Source organism: Lipotes vexillifer, unplaced genomic scaffold, assembly GCF_000442215.2.
Source record: "Lipotes vexillifer unplaced genomic scaffold, Lipotes_vexillifer_v1.1 scaffold1162, whole genome shotgun sequence".
Classification (NCBI taxonomy): domain Eukaryota; kingdom Metazoa; phylum Chordata; class Mammalia; order Artiodactyla; family Lipotidae; genus Lipotes; species Lipotes vexillifer.
The window spans coordinates 1,120,950-1,140,207 of record NW_006779033.1 but is presented as its reverse complement, the minus strand read 5'-3'; the positions used below and the strand labels follow the sequence as shown (position 1 = coordinate 1,140,207).

Here is a 19,258-nt window from a genome sequence, read left to right as displayed (position 1 = left end):
CCCCCTCCCCGGCCCCTCCTCGGTCTTCACCCTAGAGACCCGCCACCCCTTCCCGGCCCCTCGCGCGCACCCTGGGGACCCGCCACCCCTCCCCGACCCCTCCTAGGTCTTCACCCTGGGGACCCGCCGCCCCCTCGCCGGCCCGCCCCGGCGCGCACCTTGGCGCCGATCTGGTTGCCGCACTGGCCCGCCTGGATGTGCACGATCTCGCGCATGGTGCCGGCTGCGGAGCGGGTGGAGGCGCGGGCCCTAGACTGTGCGCGGCACAGGGCAGGGGACTCGGGCGCAGAAACCTGCCGCCGCCCCTCCGGCCGCGCTTTTTATAGTGGAGGCCCCGCCCCCGCGCGGTGACGTCAGCGGGCGGGGCGCGGGGGCGGCGGCGGCGGGGCGAGGGGACTGCGGCACCGCGAGGGGGAGCCGGGGCGCGGCGCGAGGTTCGGGCCGGGGTGGGCTTCGCTGGGTGCCGGAGGTGGGCAGCCCAGCCTTTCTCTTGGGGTTTGCGGCGTCCCTAGGCTCCCTGCCTCCCGGGCAGGGTCCCGGGCCCGCGGCCTCGATCTCCTTTTCGGGGTGGGAATGGCGGCGGGTGCAACCGCGGGGAGGGGTGCGGGGCGGGGAGGATGGGCCCAGTGCGGACCGAGAGCGGCTGTCTTCGGGGAGGCCGGGGATGGCGGGGTGGGCGCCCTCCGCCTCTGCCCACGTGAGGAAGGCGGTCGGTGGGGGAGGGGCCGGGAGAAGTGCCTGGGCGCCTGGGCCTGTCTCGCGTGTGCTTTGGGTCCTGGGTCCTCGCACAGGCCGCTTACATGTGCAGAATATCGCGTGAGCGCCTGGGTGTCCCAGCGAGCACGGCATCCCGGCGTCAGCCCGAGCACGTGCCTTCCACGCGTTATGTTCCCTCGTGCCCACAGCCACCACATGGGGCTCGATCTCCAGCTCCAGGCCACCAGCTGCATGTGGCCACTCAACACCTGAGCCCTGGGAGTCTGAACTGGGATGTGCTTTCGTGTAAACTACTCATGCGGTTTCATGGACTCACGAAGTTTAAAGAATGTAAAATATTCCATTACTAATTTTGTATATTGATTACTTATCAAAAGAATATCTTGGATATATTTTTGAAATTAATTTCACTTGCTTCTGTTAAATTTTTTAAATGACTGCCAGACTCACAGTGACGACTAGAAAATTTTAAATTACCTATGTGGCTCACATTCTATTTCTGCCGTTCTAGAGTAAACATTATTACCATCCCAAGTTCACGGCTTGGAAAAGGAGGCTCAAAGAGTTGACCAGCCACCAGCCACAAAGCCTGTAAGTGAAGGCATCTAGCTTCCTTCTACAAAGAGAAAGCCCAGGTGAGTTTCAAAGGCTTAGTCAGGGTGAGGTAAGATCCAACCTTAATTATCCCTACGAACCATCCTGAACAGGTGGCCAGGGAGCGGAGACCAGGGACTGCTTCCTTCTCTCTTTTCCTCTCTGAGGCCAGTTTCTCCAGCTATAAAATGATAATTACAGGTGCCCTGCAGCCAGCTTTGTGAGTAGGAAACGAGAAGCTCTATATGAAAGCGGGTCAAGTTTATGGAGCAAAACTGCCCCCATAAAACCCAGCGTGATCCTGTCCTTATACATATTGAGCCCATTTGTCATGTTACTGGTGGGCAAAGTCACAGCTTCATCACCCCTGCTTCGGGAAGCCAGTCCTCGGGGTCCCTCCGCGGGCAGGCAGGTGCCTGGTGCCCCCTCCCGGGATGGGGGCCGGTCTCCTAGGCTCCGTCCTCCTCTCTCCCTCCCAGTGCTGCGGGGCTCCCAGCGCTCAGCCCATCCCACTGATGCTGTACCCCCACGCCTAGGGCTTGGCTCGACCTTCTCACCACCGCTACCCCCAGCTTCCGCTCCGTGGGCTCTTCACGACCAGCTGGAGCCTTCCAGAACTTCAGAGAACAGCTCTGCTCCAGGTAACTTCTGTGATTACGCAGTTCCACAAAGATTTTCTAGAGATTACTGTGTCTTGGCCTTCGTTGTTTCATTCAAGGTGGGGATTTGGGGCCGAATAGAAGCAGAAGTTGAGACCTGGAAGGGATGGTATTGGGGACAAGGGGACCTTAACAGGTGGGCATCTCTCTACGTGTGGAGGGTGTCCACTTCTCTGTGTCCTGGTCGGGTCGTTAAGCAGGTCACCTAAGCTCTCAGTCTCTGTTACTGTAACCAAAACATGGAAATGGGTTTTGTTACGTTGTGAAGATGAGAGATGCTTATTCGCTGAATGCTCAGTTCACAAATATTAAGTGACAGCGTTGATTCCAGCAGGCCCAGGCCCCTGGGGATCCCTGGCAGCAAAGGCTGCCTCACTGCCACCCAGTGTGCACCCAGCCTGCTTCCTCCCCGTACCCGTCCCATTGTCTGTTCCTGTATAATCAGAGAAGCATGCGGGCAGAGTTGGAGATACTGCTTGCCTGACCTAAGGTGACACACCCGAGGACTCTGAGCTGCCCTCCTCTGCCACGTGCGCGTCCCAAACACCACCACATGGGCACACAGCACCTGTGCAGACAACAGCAGGAAATGGGGCCCGCGGAACCTCCCTTCCCTGGCTTAGGCTTTGACGAGGTCTGGGGAGCAGCGGGTTGTTCCCCACTTCTCTTTGTGTCTACAGGGAACAGCTCTTCCGGCTGTTGGGCAGGGTGATGGGGGAGGTGAGTCAATATCTGCCTACCATGGGTCATTTCCTGCTTCGACTGCGTCTGGGCCACTCCCACCCCTAAGGCACTTTGGGGTGATGATGACAAAATTCAGACTGGAGGGGGAAGGTGTGAGTTCCCTGTGGAAGGCTAGGCCTGTGTCTTACTAAAGGGCTCTGCCTGCCCTTCCCCCTCTCCTGCCTTTGCTGAGAGCCTCTTAGTGACAGTGCTCTCTGAATGCCTGGTACTGTGATGGTGGTAATTACCGTTGGTTGATGCGTTGCTAAGTGACTGATGGGATCTAGTTGAAATATATTAGTTGGGGTCCTGAAATTTTGAGAACATCAGCTTCCTCTGTAGAATAATGAAAACCCAAGAACCATCTTAGCAATAAAATTGTATCCAGTATCCTGGAACAGTCACATCCTATTTGTTTGTGCCCTCAGAGAAGGCCCAAGGGATGAGGCACCTCGATCTCTCTTTCCCCTGAAACATCTAAAATAGCCTTGCCTGCTCCCTTGACCGTTTGCACACGTTTTCAGGTTTTCAGTAAAAGCATCTCTTTATGAAGAATTTTGCATGAAGCATTTGAGGTGCTTCCTTTTTAAAAAGACTGTCTAAAGCATAAAGAGTCTGAACTCCAGTTCAGTTTACTTTAAAGATGTCAGCTCCACCAGTTTATAAATTTTTGCCCCAGACAATAATAATTTAGAGTAAATATATGTAATGTTTCTCAGCTACCTTCTGGAATGTTTCATGTCCCAGTATGAATTGTTTTTACTAGAATTGTCAATCTGGACCTTTCATAATTGAAAAAAATGTGTAGTATACTGTGAGTGTAATATACACGTACATTGTATATACGTATGTATTCTTATTGTGGTAAGAACGCATTTCATGTATACATGTTTTCTGAATACAAAATTAGAAAATTTATAAAACACCAAAGAACGCGAGTGTGCCTTGCCACACCCTCCTCTAGATGCATTTTTTTCACTGTTCCTGTTTGACATTTTCCTGTTTTTCCCTTTCGTAGGTTATTTAGATGTTTTTGTTTGTTCCTTTAAAACATGGTTTCAGTCATTTTTGCCTTGGACATTAAGAGTGAAAGATACTGTTATTCTTATGCTATGACTTAAATGAGACATAATCTCACAGATTCTCAAATATGTGTAACCTTTTCCCAACCGCTACCATTTTCCCCGTAACCTAGAGAACCTGGACCATATACCAAATTCTCTGAGCAAACTGCTTCCCGTGGCCAAGGCTGTCCACAGGACTGGAGTGAATTTCCCCTATTCAGCCCAGCCCACATTCCCTGAGTGGTTAAGAGCACAGGCCCTGGATGGATGGAGTGGGTGCAAATCCTGACTCTGCCACTTATTAGCTGTGTGACCTAGGGCAAGTTACTTGACCTCTCTGTGCCCCTATTGCCTCATCTGTAAAGCGGAATAATAACAGTACCTGCTTCCTGGGGTTGTTTCGAGGACTGAGTGAATTAATATGGGAAAGCACCTAGAAGACCCCCTGACCCACAGTAAGTGTTATAGCAATCTTAGCTGTTGCAGTTGGCATCACTGTTTCCTTCCCTCCTTCCAGGGAGCTCTTCTCCATAAGTCAGGGTTCAGCGCCAGTGTCACTCTCCACGATGTGCCCTCCTCTGTGCCTTGTAATACAGTGCACACACTTCCATGTTACAATCCTGGCCCCTAGTCCACGAGGCTGTGCACAGCAAGGAAAGGTGTTGTGGGAATGACGGGCTGCAGAACTCCTAAGCGGGGAGCTGAGGCCCCATTTGGATGTCCTTCCCCACCCCCAAACCCTGAGGGTCTGCAGGTCAATGGGCGTCCCCGAACTGTGCAGGGCAGTTCTGAGCACAGGCACCCGAGGGCAGGGCATGGACTGGACCAGCCCCTGCAGGAGGCATGAAACCTGAGAGAGCCTTTTCCCCCCCACTTTCCAACTTTCTGGCTCTGTCGCCACCTGTCTTCTGAATGCAGGCTTTCTTCACACCAAAATCTGAGTTACCAGAGACTTTTGGTGAGGCCAGCCATGCTGATGGCCATGGGGCCAAGCTGGCACAGAAAGGGCGCTGGTCATTTTCTTGGAAGCTTCAGAGCCCAGGGTTTGCTCTGTTTCACTTGCAAGGCAAACAGATTACGGAAAAGACTGATGTCAGTATTCCCCTCTCCGAGGTGAGAAAGCCAGTAAGCCCTGCAGAGCCTAATCATTCTGTCTTCTGCTGAAAGTGTGCAGGGCAGAGGTGAACAGCAAGTAGGCACTGGGCATCCAGCCAGGCTGCTGCGGTCCTGTTCCCTCCGTCACCGCCCTCTGCGCTCCGGGGGCTCCCTGGCTCACCCATGCCCCATCCCAACTGCCAGGCTTTTCACCTGTAACACAAGACTCCCCACCCACACCGTGCCCCCCACCACGTGGTCTGCACAGCTTTCTCTAGAATAGTCTTTGCAGAGGGGCGAGCAGCCACCTACCACCAAACTTGTAAAATCCGCCAGGGAAGATGCACTTGAAATATGCAGTGCCGTTTTTAACTGTAAACTCATATTGAGGTACATTTTAAGAGTGTTTATCGGACCTTCGAGCACTGAAGTTCTGGAAAAATACAGTCTCCGGGACCTCCTCACTTGTGCGGCCAGGAGTCTTCAGAGAAACCCCCAAATTGTTTTCCTGTGCACAGTTCCCTCCTTTGTTTGCCAACGAAGCCCCAGACGTGCTTGATTTGACTGTGAAGAAATGCTACTTGTTTATCATCAGTTACTATCTATGCCTAGTTGTCATGTGGTACAAAAACAGTAACAAGCATCATTTCAAAAACAGGGCGGATTAATTTTGTTACATTTATTATTTGATTTATACCAAATTTTGTTGAACACTCGTAGTCTGATGCTTTTGTAACTTGCTGCCAATATTCTCTTGTTTTTCTTAATTAGAAGTATTTGTTAGGTCTACTCTTTTAATCTTATCAGCAAAGCCAGTTTTCCACGGGGCACCTGTAAGCATAGCCCATGCTAGTTTTCAGGACCTGAGAAGATGGGGGGGTGGACGTGACAACTCCAAAATATGAAAAGAGAAACCTGCAAGTGTTAAATTACTGTTTAATTAAATGAAACATAGCACATCAGTTAGTCAAATGCAACTTTTATATCATAACATATAAATTATAATAAAGGAAAACTTTTACAAAATGGAAATTTAAATACTTTTGATATGATGTGGGCGGCGCCTCCAGAAGCAGGAGTATCTTGGATGTACACAGCCCTTAAACAACTGGATCATCCATCCTTCACAATTAGTATCATTGTCTGGATATAAAGGAATAATTTAAAACTTTTTGATGGCTAGAAGAAAGATGGAGATTAAAGAAGATAGAGACGCATTTTATAGGAAAGGGATTCCCTGAGAGAGCTCGAACAGAGCTGTGAAGAGGGAGGGTGGGAGGCATGTGTGTGTGCTTTGCCTGGGAGGAAACCAGAGGTCTTGGACCAGTCATTTCCCCTCACTGGCCGGCAGGGGGCGCATGGCCGAGGACCGCTTGCTTGCTTTGGGTGAAGCGGGGAGAGATTTGGTGAATTACAGGATACAGCAGCAATGTGCAACCAGACACTTCTGTGTTCTGGGTGTTTCACAGTCAAATTTTTGTTAACTCGTGGAATACGTGTATACCATGCAGATTCGCAGGTGACTTTTACAGTTGCATAGTTTTGTGGGGTTTATTTTTAACATCTTTATTGGAGTATAATTGATTTACAGTGGTGTGTTAGTTTCTGCTGTATAACAAAGTCAATCAGCTACACGTATACATATATCCCCATATCCCCTCCCTCTTGTGTCCCCCTCCCACCCTCCTTATCCCACCCCTCTAGGTGGTCACAAAGCACCGAGCTGATCTCCCTGTGCTATGCGGCTGCTTCCCACTAGCTATCTATTTTACATTTGGTAGTGTATATATGTCCATGCCACTCTCTCACTTCATCCCAGCGTATCCTTCCCTCTCCCCATGCCCTCAAGTCCATTCTCTACATCTGTGTCTTTGTTCCTGTTCTGCCCCTAGGTTCTTCAGAACCTTTTTCTTTTTTTTAGATTCCATATATATGTGTTAGCATATGGTATTTGTTTTTCTCTTTCTGACTTACTTCACTCTGTATGACAGACTCTAGGTCCATCCACCTCACTACAAATAACTCAATTTTGTTTCTTTTTATGGCTGAGTAATATTCCATTGTACATATGTGCCACATCTTCTTTATCCATTCATCTGTTGATGGACACTTAGGTTGCTTCCATGTCCTGGCTATTATAAATAGAGCTGCAGTGAACATTGTGGTACATGACTCTTTTTGAATTATGGTTTTCTCAGGGTATATGCCCAGTAGTGGGATTGCTGGGTCGTATGGTAGTTCCATTTTTAGTTTTTTAAGGAACCTCCATACTGTTCTGCATAGTGGCTGTATCAATTTACATTCCCACCAGCAGTGCAAGAGGGTTCCCTTTTCTCCACACCCTCTCCAGCATTTATTGTTTGTAGAGTTTTTGATGATGGCCATTCTGACTGGTGTGAGGTGATACCTTATTGTAGTTTTGATTTGCATTTCTCTAATGATTAGTGATGTTGAGCATCCTTTCATGTGTTTGTTGGCAATCTGTATATCTTCTTTGGAGAAATGTCTATTTAGGTCTTCTGCCCATTTTTGGATTGGGTTGTTTGTTTGATATTGAGCTGCATGAGCTGCTTGTATATTTTGGAGGTTAATTCTTTGTCAGTTCCTTCATTTGCAAATATTTTCTCCCATTCTGAGGGTTGTCTTTTCATCTTTTTTATGGTTTCCTTTGCTGCGCAAAAGCTTTTAAGTTCCATTAGGTCTCATTTGTTTATTTTTGTTTTCATTTCTGTTTCTCTAGGAGGTGGGTCAGAAAGGATCTTGCGGTGATTTATGTCATAGAGTGTTCTGCCTGTGTTTTCCTCTGAGAGTTGTGCAGTGTCTGGTCTTACATTTAGGTCTTTAATCCATTTTGAGTTTATTTTTGTGTATGATATTAGGAAGTGTTCTCATTTCATTGGTTGCATGGTTTTGTAATTCATGCGAGCTTGGGTCCCCCTGAGATCCCGGGACTGAGGTCGGAGGAATGAAGCCGAGGATGGGGCACAGGTGAGCTGTCGAGGCTGACCAGTGTTAACGCAGGCCCAGACCTGCTCTCCGGCCTTACTGCTGGGCTGAAAGGAGGTGATGTGAAAGCAAGACAAGGGAACCAGGAAGCGCAGGCGTAAGTCCGAGTGGGGCCTGTCCCTGCGGGGCTGCTTCTGCGAGTCCAGATCCTCAGACAGAAGTTTCCGTGCTAACTTCCTGCACTGGCAAATTGAAACTTCTGAACCAGAGCCAGTCCTCAGGGACCTTGCAGGGCCACCAGCTCAGCTGCCTTTTTCATTTTTTCCCACCTCTTGCTGCCCTTCCCCCAACTTGAGCACACAGGCTCCACCCCCTCATGAAAATCCGTACCAAGAAGATAATTTAATACCAATCCATTAAGGCCTTATTCTGATGAGCAAGTATATTAACTCTTCCAAGAATGATCACATAGAGGCATAGACTTCTGTGGTCAAAGGGACCTGAAAATCAAATATTCAAACAGTGAAAGATGTTCCAGAACTAGCCTATCTTTGTCCCCCTGTAGAATTCCTGACAAGAAGCCACAAAGCCTGTTCTGGAGCAGCTTCCTGGACAGGACTAAGGCTCAGAGAGATTAAAATACTTGCCCAAAGCCCTACAGCTACTAAGTAGAAAACTCACATCCTTTATGAATGCAGATCCAGATTGTCGGAACCGAGGTTCCAGGAACCATGTTTGTTTCGGTCCCCAAGCTGTCCGTTCCTGGTAAGCAGAACTCGAAGCCCCAAAGTTCACCAGCCCCGGGGTGCACACACCTTTTCCCAGTTATTCAATCAAACGCTAATCTCAGTGCAGTGGGAAGGGATTCTGCAGGTGTAATTCAGGCCCCAAATCAGTTGACCTTAAAATAGGGAGATTACCTGGCCGAGCCTTCACTAAACACGTGAGCCCTTTAAGGGAGAATTTGCTCCAGCTGGTGGCAGAAGCCTTCGGTTTCAGTGCAGTGGAGATCCTCTCCTGGTGGCCTTGAAGGTGAGGCTGCCGTGTCGCGGGCCACGTGCTGGTGTCGGCAGGCACCTCTAGGAGCTGAGCACGGCCTCTGGCCGACCGCCAGGAAGCCAGCAGGGGCCTCAGACCCCAGATTGCGGGCAACTGGATTCTGCTAACCACCTGAGGGGTGCTGGGGGACCCGAGCTGCAGATGGAGCAGCTTGGACGGTCGGCTGTGCCTGGCCCCCAGCAGAGAACCCGCTGTGCCACGCCAGACGCCGTAAGTTTGTTATGAGGGTCCCGCCATCGGGCTTGCGGTAGCGTGTTGCACACAGTGCACGAGAAAAGTGCACCACGGCCTCCCCTTTGGTCTGAGGTCAGTGCCCCTGCCCTGAAACAAGGATTTTACTTTATTAGTTTTAATTATAAAATGCTCTTTTAAAATATGTTATTTATTTTATTGAAGTGTAGTTGATTTACAGTGTTGTGTTTCAGGTGAACAGCAAAGTGATTCGGTTTTATATATATATTTCTTTTTCAGATTCTTTTCCATTATAGGTTATTACAAGATGTTGAATATAGTTCACTGTGCTATACAGGAAATCCTCGTTGCTTATCTATTTTATATATAGTAGTGTGTATATGTTAATCCCAAGTGCCTAATTTATCCCTCCCCCTCCCCCTTTCCCTTTTGGAAACGGTAAGTTTGTTTTCTATGTCTGTGAGTCTGTTTCTGTTTTGTAAATAAATTCATTTGTATTATTTTTTTAGATTCCACATATAAGTGATATCATACAGTATTTGTCTTTCTCTGTCTGACTTACTTCACTTAGTATAATATCCTCTAGGTCCATCCATGTTGCTGCAAATGGCAGAATTTCATTCTTTTTTATGGCTGAGTAATATTTCATTGTATATATGTACCACATTTTCTTTATCCATTCATCTATCGGTGGACATTTAGGTTGCTTTTATATCTTGGCTATTGTAAATAGTGCTGCTATGAACATTAGGGTACATGTGTCTTTTCGGATTAGAGTTTTTGTCTTTTCCGGATATATGCCCAGGAGTTGAATTGCTGGGACCATATGGTAACTCTGTTTTTAGCTTTTTGAGGAACCTCCATACTGTTCTCTGTGGTGGCTGTACCAGTTCACAGCCCCACCAACAGTGCGAGAGGGTTCCCTTTTCTCCACACCGTCTCCAGCATTTATTATTTGCAGACTTTTTAATGACGACCGTTCTGACTGGTGGGAGCTGACACCTCAGTTTAGTTTCGATTTGCATTTCTCTAATAATTGGCGATATTGAGCGTATTCTCATGTGTTTGTTGGCCATCTGTATATCTTCTTTGGAGAAATGTCTGTTTAGGTCTTCTCATTTTTTGATTGAGTTGTTTGTTCTTTTTTTGATATTGAGCTGTATGAGCTGTTGATGTATTTTGGAAATTAACCCCTCGTCGGTTGCATTATTTGCATGTATTTTTTCCCAGTCTGTTTACGGTTTCCTTTGCTTTTAAGTTTGATTAGGTCCCATTTGTTTATTTTTGCTTTTATTTCTATTGCCTTGGGAGACTGACCTAAGAAAATATTGCTAGGATTTATGTCAGAGAATGTTTTGCCTATGGTCTCTTCTAGGAGTTTTATGGTGTCATGTCTGTGTTTAAGTCTTTAAGCCATTTCAAGTTTACCGTTCTGTATGTTGAGAGGGTGTGTTCTAAGTTCACTGATTTACACACAGCTGTCCAGTTTTCCCATCAACACTTGCTGAGGAGACTGTCTTTTCTCCGTTGTATATTCTTGCCTCCTTTGTTGAAGGTTGACTGTGGGTGGTTGGATTTATTTCTGGGCCTGAGACAAGGATTTGAGTGGAAGTTTGTTAGGGGGCTGATCCCAGGAAGCCTGGGAGGGCAGTGGGCACGGAGCGGGGAAAGGAAGGAAGGAAGTGGCATTCTGCACTGGGGTCTGTAAGAGACCCCATCACTGAGTTGCCCCCCTGAGTCAGGGAAGCTGGGCTATTGAGCCTCCAGTTTGTCCTTGACTGATCTCCTTCCAGAGGGGTGTTACAGGCAGGACACGCAGAAGGGGGCCTGGGAAGGACAGTCAGCTATGGAGGTGCTCATTCGGAGGTACCCCCCCCCCGCGCCCCGTCTAGCGACACAGGCCACGTAGCCCAGGGTCCTGGTCGGGCCCCTTAGCTGGTGGCGCTGTCTTCTCCATGCTTTTCAGTTCCTGCAGTTTTCATGCTCCCCAGGTGCTCTCTTCACTAGCTAAGCATCTCCAGTCTCTTCCTGGACCCCCATGAAACAGGAATCTGAGTCCTTTACAATCTGGGGTCGGGTGGGGGGACACTGGACCCAGAACTGGCTGGGTGGCTCCCAGCTGAGAGCTGTCACCAGCGCTGTTCTGACCGCGTCAGCTTCCGGGCAGCCGCCTCATTCTGGCGACTCAGGTGAAGCTGTCCTGCTTCTTTCTGGGGCTGCAAAGACCACGTCACCCTTCCTGCCGCTCTGCCCATAGTGCTGAGATCGTAGGGGAAGGACGTTTCATTACTGGGTGGGCCTGGGCCTGGTTCTGGGGGAAGGGCCCCGTGTTCACGGCCAGTTTGCTCAGGGCTGCGTTCAGTATTTAAAATACTTAAATCAGCTACAAGGAACAGGCAGGGTGGAGGCACACGTGATCAGAAGAGGCCACTCCAAGCAGCTGTCTCAGCTGCTCCTAACCTGTGCCTTTGGCCTTCACTCCAGGAAATGCTTGCCTGTTGTCACTGGTCCTCTGAGATGACCAGTCACCTGGGAGCTGCTGTTGGAAGCTTCCCTTTGCTCTTTATTGTCTGCCCTCCCCAGGCTGCTCTGCCGTGGGACGGACCCTCTGCAGGCGGACCCCATCCTTTGAGCTGTGCGGAGAGGGGCCAGAGGAGTGACAGTCCGTGGACCGGGGGCAGTTAGGCCAGGACTCAGGGCCTCTGTGGACACGCAGCCTCCAGCGGGGCACTCAGCAGTGAGCTGTGACCTCCACGGGGCTTAGGAGGAAGTGGGCCTCCCAAGCCAGTGCCCGGGGACCACGCTACATACCGAACACGAAGTTATCGGGCCGGAAGATCTGGCCGAAGGGTCCAGACCTGACCGAGTCCATGGTGCCCGGCTCCAGATCCACCAGGATGGCCCGAGGCACGTATTTGTTACCTGTGGGGACAGAGCAGGACTCAGACCTGCGGTAGGCAAAGGAATCACAGACAGTGCCCTGCTCTCTGGGCTTTTTAGGGCAGAATTCAGCAGGGGAAATTCCAGCATGAGACAGAAGTAGGAGATGAGAGGCGGTTTCTGCTCTACAAAGGGAGATGATGGCCTGCCTCAACATGACAAACATGCAGGAGACTTCAGGAGCTCTGAAGTGTGTTTTTGAGCAGTTAAAAATGCATGCAGGAAGCCTTTCTTCGTCATCTGCATGTTCCTAATACATTGTGTCTGCCGCAGAACAGAAAGCAAGGTGAGGGGGCAGGAAAGCTTCCACTAATCACCGGCAGCTTCATTGTAGTACACGTTGATTCTCTCCAGCTGCAGGTCACTGTCTCCATGGTAACTGCCCGTGGGGTCTATCCCATGCTCATCGCTGATGACCTCCCAAAACTGGAAATAAAGAAAACCGCGTGACGGCCTGGCACCCAGAGTATCAGTAAAGACGGCCCTCCTTCTCCCTCTCCTGTCCTTGGAACAGCGGCATTGTGGTCAGACAGTCGAGGAGACCCAGACAGACCAATAGCTGCCCGCCCTGATCCTCCAGCAGCTGCTGCTGAGGGGCTCAGGAATCCGCCGCGCATCAGCCGTATTATGGCGACAGGCTGAAAAGCTGGGAGGAGCCCTGACGGAGAGTGGGCCCAGCCGCGGGGGCCGTCACCCCCAGGCAGGGCTGAGTGTCAGCACCCCAGCTGGTGGACGGGTCACCCCTGGGGGCAGTGGCCACAGCTGGGACCCTACTGTCAAGTAAAACACATTCAGACTTAGAGATGGAGCAACTTTAATCAAAAAGAGTGTTACCGTAGGGGAAAGCGCTCCGATCTCAGAATGTGCAGCAAGCATGCAGAGTGAAAGAGAACAGGCTTTTCTCCGGCCGGGAGGGGTGAACAGGGCTGGCGCGAACTTTGTGGGCGGGGAGGGGGAGAGGGTGGGACAAGCAGATGTGAAATCAGCTTGCTGCAGCCGGACGAGTGTTCTGTCGTCAGCAGACCCTCAGCCTGTTACAGGTACAGCGTTCACCTGTGTGCTTGCTTCCGCAGGGGGGGCCATGGAGGCGGGGCTGACTGAAGTTTAGTAAGAGGTGGGCAATTGTGAACACCTGGTCGCTGCCCCTGTTGTTTTATACAGACAGAATCTGTGGTTCAACGCTACTAGGGGTGAATAACAGTGTGAGGTTGACGTGGGTTCAGTTAGTTGTCGGGGCTGGGCTGGGTGGGCTTCCAGGTTCTTGGTGGCCCTGAAGGACCAGCTCTTACCATCTGCTGAGCACGTTCCTGGACTGGCAGGTGTTAGAGGCTCCTAGAGAGCGGGGGTTTCACGAGACGTATGCTTAGAAATATTAATTTTAAAAAATATTGCAGGTGAAATTAGGGAGTAAAGATCTGAAGTGGGAAGGCAGTCGGTCGAGAGGCTCTGAGACGTTGGGCCTGAAGCATATTTAAATGGCAGAGTGAGAGCGACAGTGGCAATTTGATGGATTTTTTGGTTTGCGGTAAATAATTTGGGAGGCGACATAGACATTTACGGGATTGCATGCACAGCCGTTACTCCTGACCTCTGCCCCAGGGCCCCTTTGGGCAGCCCACACCATGTCCAATGGCAGACGACTGTTGAGGACTGTTCACTGAGTTCCTGGAGTTCTCTCGTGTTGATGTGTGTCCTCGGTAAGACTGTCCACGGTGCTGGTGACTTCCTGAAGCAGAGGAGGAAAGCGTAGAGGTTCTGGCAAATTGGCCGCGTGGCCCACCGGCAGCAGCTCCAGACACACATGTCTGCATGTGATCTGCAGCGGTCAAGCCTTTTGAGAGCCCTCCCAATCCCTTAGCCTCTTGTTCTAAGGCTTCTTGAGAACCTGGCAAGGAAGGAAGGTCAGAGCTTCTTTCTGCAGCCAGGATTCTGCACGTAGACGTGTAGCTGTAACATGCTTCTGTTCCATGAAGATGTGGCCACAGGTAGCTTTTGGATCATCTCGTGCCTGAAAGCTGAAATCAGAGGCAATAGTACAGTTATGGTGATGAAAGGAGGCAGAGTCTGGTTAACGATTTGATAAGGGCCAATAAGATTTGCTAGTAACAGGATCTGATCCAACAGCAGGCATGATCTTCCCAGTTTGGGCCATGCCCTGCCCCGCCCCATGGGAGACATTTGTAGAGCCAAGAGGTCATATCCACCAGACCCTGCACCATGTCCCACATCCTAGGATGTCTGAATTTCCTGCCCAGTCTGCTCCAAGCCCACTTCTAGCACAGAGATGAGCCTCTCTCCCAGGGTCTTCCTGAGGACACGTTATTGAAACTTAGTACAAAAAAGATGCCTGCCGTGTGCACCTCTAGGACCAAGGGGAGGCCGTGTGGGGAGAGGGAGTGGTGGGGTTTGGTGTGTGGGCTGGGATGTCCACAAACACGCCCCTGAAGCCCAAGAGAAACTCTGAACACGGAGCTTCAGGCGAGCGCCCCAGGCTGGCAATACTCCGTGCACAATGTCACACGTGGGTGCAGCGAAGTGACGTGTCCTGACTCCATGGAAGGACAACAGAAACCCTGTGTTTGGTTCATCTCCGGACTCAGCCCTTTGCATTCTTCCCTCGGCTGATCTTAGTCTGTATCCTTTCCCTGTGAAAACAAAACAACTGTAACTGTGAGGACAACAGCTTTCGGTAAAGTTCTGAGTCCTCCTAGTGAATTATCAAACCTAAGGGTGCTCTTGGGGACCTTTGACCTTGCAGTTGGTATCAGAAGCAAGAATAGTCTTGGAGACCGTTCCCTCTAACCTCACAGTTGGCTCAGATGCTTCACAGTTGGTGTCAGAAGTGACATTTGCTTGTGTGACCCTGACTCGCAGCAACATATGTTTCAAGAAGAGGGGGGATGATGGGGTGGAGGGTGATGAACCTGCGGTTCCTAGGGGACCCCAGGTCGGCTAAGGTGTAGAACTGGAGCTGTGCTGCACTCAGTTATCGGAGGTAAAAGTCACACGATGGCTCCAGCCCCTGAGTAGTTAGCTCACTGGACGCGTGAGAAAATGCGGAGTAAGAAAGAACAAGCGAATGAGTATCCGTCCCTGCGTGTTTGTTCTCTGCAATAAGCAAAGTGAAAGTGGGGTGTTAGGATGGATCTTGAGGCTGCGCCACGCTTGGATTCAGGCTGCTCTGAGCTAACTCAGGGCTGCCACCAAACAGGATAGTTAAGCCAAAGACACAGATGGCTGAGATCTGCAAGATAAGGGGGAAGAGACAAAGGGGAAAGTCAGAGCCGGTCCCAGTGGGGTTCAAATCTGTGAGCGGTTACTATTGGATAAATTAAGCAGACGTTGATGGGATCAGAATAAAGGTCTCACTGCAGCACTCTCAGAAGTCGGATGGACCCATGGGAGCCTCTGCTGGTTCCTCCACGTTGAAGGGCCTTAAATCTGCTTCGTTCACCTTGGTTTGGAGGAATTTTAAAAGCTGGAAGGCACAGATGACAATGAGACAGCTGACCAAGAATTTCATGAGGTGACGGCCCCATAGTCTAATCAGGGCGTAAACTGGCTAAGAGCCCAGGTCCCTTGGGCAATCCCCCTCCCCTGCCCCGAGCTGGGAGCCCAGGGTGTGTGCCTGAAGGTGTGCCTGGGGCCAGAAGGCTCAGGGTGGGAGGAGATGCTTTGGGAGATCCTTGACACGGGGGCCCGTGCACTCTGCTGCCAGAGCTACAGTTAGATTCGGAGGATACCGGGAGAAAAAGAGCCGATGGGACTGAGGTGGGAGTTTGGATGAAAACTGATGTGTTCCAGCAGACTCTGAGAAGTGGTTGTGTGTCCTTTACCTGAATGTTTCATGGGGACAGGTGTTGTGTCTGACGGGAGAATGCCTCCCCTACCTAGTATTATAAACCAGGAGGCAGGTAAAGCCACCCCCAGCTTCATTACTGTTGACTCGACAGCCACGGGGTAGTCACCGAGGTTGCCTGAAGCCCCCAGCTTGCTCATGTGACCGGGGCAAAGTGCGGAGAGGTTATCTGTACAGTGACCCGCGTGGGGTGCAGACCAGGGCTTATGGCAGAAGCCTGTGGATCCCGCCTGGCAGCGACCGCTGGGATTCCCACTGGAGAATTCCGGAAAATTTCCATTGCAAAGATCATTCCTAGCCTGCTTTGAACATTACTTGAAACTGCCCCGATGGCTGAAGGACCTAAGATAACCTTGGACCCTGAAAGACCCGTAATGTCTTGGGTGACGCCAGAGAAATGCTCTCTAGAGAGGGGCGTGCGCAGAGCGTCCCGTGGTGGATGGAGATGGTTTGTACAGGAGAGGGTGCTGGCGGAGCAGGAGCATGAGGAGAGGGTACCTCGCCCAGCACTAACTCTGGAGCCGCCTGCGGTGCCGCTGGACTCCACAGCCACCTGGTTTGCCCTGTCAGCAACTCTCCTGACCAGCAAAGGGCTGCTTGGTTTGTGGCTGGCAGTTATGAAGCGAACGCACAGCATCCCGTCTGGAGAGCTGCTGCTCTAACTGAAGGAGGAAGAAAGCAGTCAGCTCAGTGGCCTGGAAGGCGAGCTATTTGCCTCTATGTTTGGGCTTTTAATGACTCGGGTTGTGGCCAATGGCCTGGCCCTAGGGTCAGGCAGACGGGCAGCGGAGCCTGGCCTGTTAAAGGGCCGCCCGCATGGGGCACAGCCCTGTAGAACTCACTCTGGGGGTTTGAGGGGTGCATCAGTGTAGGGTGTGCTCGCTGCCCATGAGAAGCGCCCCCTTCGGGGATCGGGAGAGGCTGGGACGGACAGGTGGCCATCCTTGAGGTGGCCTCATGGGTCCATGAACTCGGTGGACGTGTGGGTACCACAGCAATGCAGAGACGGGCCGAATCTAGACATACTCCTCCTGAGGCACAAAATGCCAGCCATACAGTCTGTGCAGGAAGGACAGAGGCTGCTCCAGGGGAGGGTAATGCCCACAGCCGTCAGCTGGGGCTGTTGCTACTACCCCCCTCCCCCTGCCGTGGTAGTAGACACTCTGAGTTAGGTTTTGCATGCCTGGTGGAAGAGGCGGTTGTACAAAATACTGTAAAAGGACTGGAATAGAAAGTAGTGTACCAATTTGGACCATGGAGTCCCGTTTCTTCAGATCGAGGACCCCACTCTCATCCTGAGAAATAGTTGGGTAGATCACTGGAACAGGCAATGATTCCTGCGAGGAGGGCCGGCTTACACACCTCTGTGAATGTGTGCTCACACTCAACAGGAAGGGGGCCGTGGAGGGTCCACCGGGGAGGTTCCTCCACTCTTCTGTGGCATCTGGGGTACGAGTGGGAGGGATGCTGATACGACTGTACAGCCCTTGCCCACGTCACCTCAACTTCCGTTTTCTGGATGCAGTGGTCCTGGGACCAGGGCAGCAACCACTGGCCAGTAGTAGGGTTGATGCCTAAGCAAGAGACTCACTGCACCCTCCCATCTTTATGTCAGGATCCCTAAGGGCCGGCGGGGGGTGGGTTGTGCCTTGATCTTATCTGCCAAAACCCGGGTTAACATTGAACATGCAGTTGCGTTGCCTGGTTGCCTGGTGACGAGGAAGCCTCACCTTCCGGACCTCGTAACCCTGGCGACGAGGAAGCCCTCTCCTTCCGGACCTTGTAACCCAGCCCTACGAGAAAGGACAGGGGCACTGAAGGGGTACTTGCCACACTACCATTGCTGCTGCCAACCCAGCATGGAGGCTGAGCCTAGCATCCTTTCCAAACAGAGGTGGACAAGTCTGTTAAAAATCAAATGGTAAATGTGGAACGGGAGCTGAGGATAAAGGAAAGAGTAAGTAAATGGTCTGTGCAGTGAAGGAAATCCAACATTTATGTTGGTGCCTGGAGAGAGACTCGGAACACGAGATGGTGGGGTCGCTTAGCCTGGGTACACCGGCTGCCTGAGAGGGTGGGGCTGTGTGTTGCCGACACCACGCTTGCTTTTGGAAGCTGAATGGGCGAGTGGAAGCCTACGGAACTGGGTGGCGTCACTCACGGAGCGTCGTAGGTTGTGATGATGCCCTGAGATCCCATTGTCGATGACTCGGTGGGACTCTGATGAAGTGTAATCTTTTGACTCTCGATGGTCAGGGTGCCACACTGTGATACGGGGGTGACGCTGGCCTTGTTGGTGAGACTCAACCACCTTATGTAAACAAGTCTGATGATAATACTGATGTTGATGATCAAATAGAGTGAGAAATGGAGTTAAAGCCTATTCAGGACGCAATAAAGTGACTGGCTTGGGGAAGAACTGGGTTGACCCAACCATCAGCTAATTTTTCTGCTGCATATAGTTCTGTACAAGTTTATCATGAGGGGAAAAGTGTAATCAACTTAGTACAAAAAGATGGAAATATATGTACAGGCCTTGTGGGATACATCGATGGGTTGTTTCCTGTTGCTCAGTCTGATAAATACTATATCAAGTATAGATGCTCAAAGATGACTGCTTTGCTGTCAGAGAGCCTTGGCCAAAAGCCAGGGGTGGCCTGTGTGGTGAAGAATTAATCTTACCCAAGAGAGGTCTGGTCTCTTCCCTCGGCTGCCGGGAGGTGATTTCCAGGCCCCTGGAATGTCCTGCCTGATACGAGTGCGCTGTTTGCTTGGGGGACTTTGGCCACTGAGTGTCTAAGGAGTGACTTGCAGTTGGGGTTCTGGGCCACACGGTACCAGGTGAGACCTCCCAGGAACTAGAGACCAAAGGCCTCAGCGTCCAGGAGGAGCTGGGGCAAGAGGCTGCTGGGTAGGCCGGGAGGTGGTCAAGCCCCAGTAGGAACTCTGGGCTCACAGGCTCAGGTCATCGACCTCGTGGGCGATGCTCCATGCGTGTGGTCTCACATCGATGGCAGAGGCTTAATGTGTCCGTGTCCCCACGGGGAGAGGACCACTGGGCCCTTGGCCCTCTGTCGGACACTCTGGGATACCTCCCATGTTTCTCCCCACTCGGCTGATTTTAACCCACGTGCTTTCCCTGTAATAAACCATAAGCAGGAGTAGAACAGCTTTCAGTGAGTTCTGTGAGTCCTTCTGGGAGATTATTGAAACTGAGGGTGGTTTGGGGAACCCCTCAAACTTGTACCTGTCAGAAGTGAGGGCAGTCTTGTGTGTGGACACCGTGCCCCCGGCCCAGACTTTGTAGTTGGCCCTCATTTATTCAGGGGACGTAGTGAGTATTTACTACTGAATTCTGAACCCCCAGGCTTCTCCTTGGCTCTCAGCACGCTGGCAGCCAGGTGTAGGGA

The 19,258-nt window shown here is 51.1% G+C and overlaps 2 protein-coding genes across 2 annotated transcripts in view; both read right to left on the bottom strand.

Annotated features, from left to right (window-relative positions):
* The window catches only part of TUBB2A (tubulin beta 2A class IIa), a 4,178-nt gene extending 3,919 nt beyond the window's left edge, over nucleotides 1-259 (bottom strand). The window contains exon 1 of the mRNA XM_007452097.1: nucleotides 159-259. Within this exon, the coding sequence (XP_007452159.1) occupies nucleotides 159-215 (57 nt within the window). The 5' untranslated portion in view covers nucleotides 216-259. The remainder of the gene's footprint in view (nucleotides 1-158) is intronic.
* A 10,919-nt stretch (nucleotides 260-11,178) lies between these two features.
* LOC103079668 (tubulin beta-4B chain-like) lies at nucleotides 11,179-15,988 on the bottom strand. The gene is made up of 5 exons (XM_007452107.1): nucleotides 15,929-15,988; nucleotides 15,589-15,629; nucleotides 12,307-12,419; nucleotides 11,861-11,971; nucleotides 11,179-11,360 (listed from the first exon to the last, which is right to left on the bottom strand). Exons 1-5 carry the CDS (start codon nucleotides 15,986-15,988, stop codon nucleotides 11,179-11,181), a joined length of 507 nt encoding a protein of 168 aa, XP_007452169.1.
* Between the last annotated feature and the right edge of the window lie 3,270 nt (nucleotides 15,989-19,258).

Coding starts and splice junctions, on each gene's coding strand:
- LOC103079668 (XM_007452107.1), bottom strand. CDS start 15,988: ATGAGCAAGCTGGGGGCTTCAGGCAACCTCGGTGACTACCCCGTGGCT. Junction 15,630..15,928: donor CCGTGGCTGTCGAGTCAACA/GTAATGAAGCTG, acceptor TTCTGGCCCCAG/GCACACCTTCAGGCACACAC. Junction 12,420..15,588: donor CTGGGCTCCCAGCTCGGGGC/AGGGGAGGGGGA, acceptor TTTTCTTTATTT/CCAGTTTTGGGAGGTCATCA.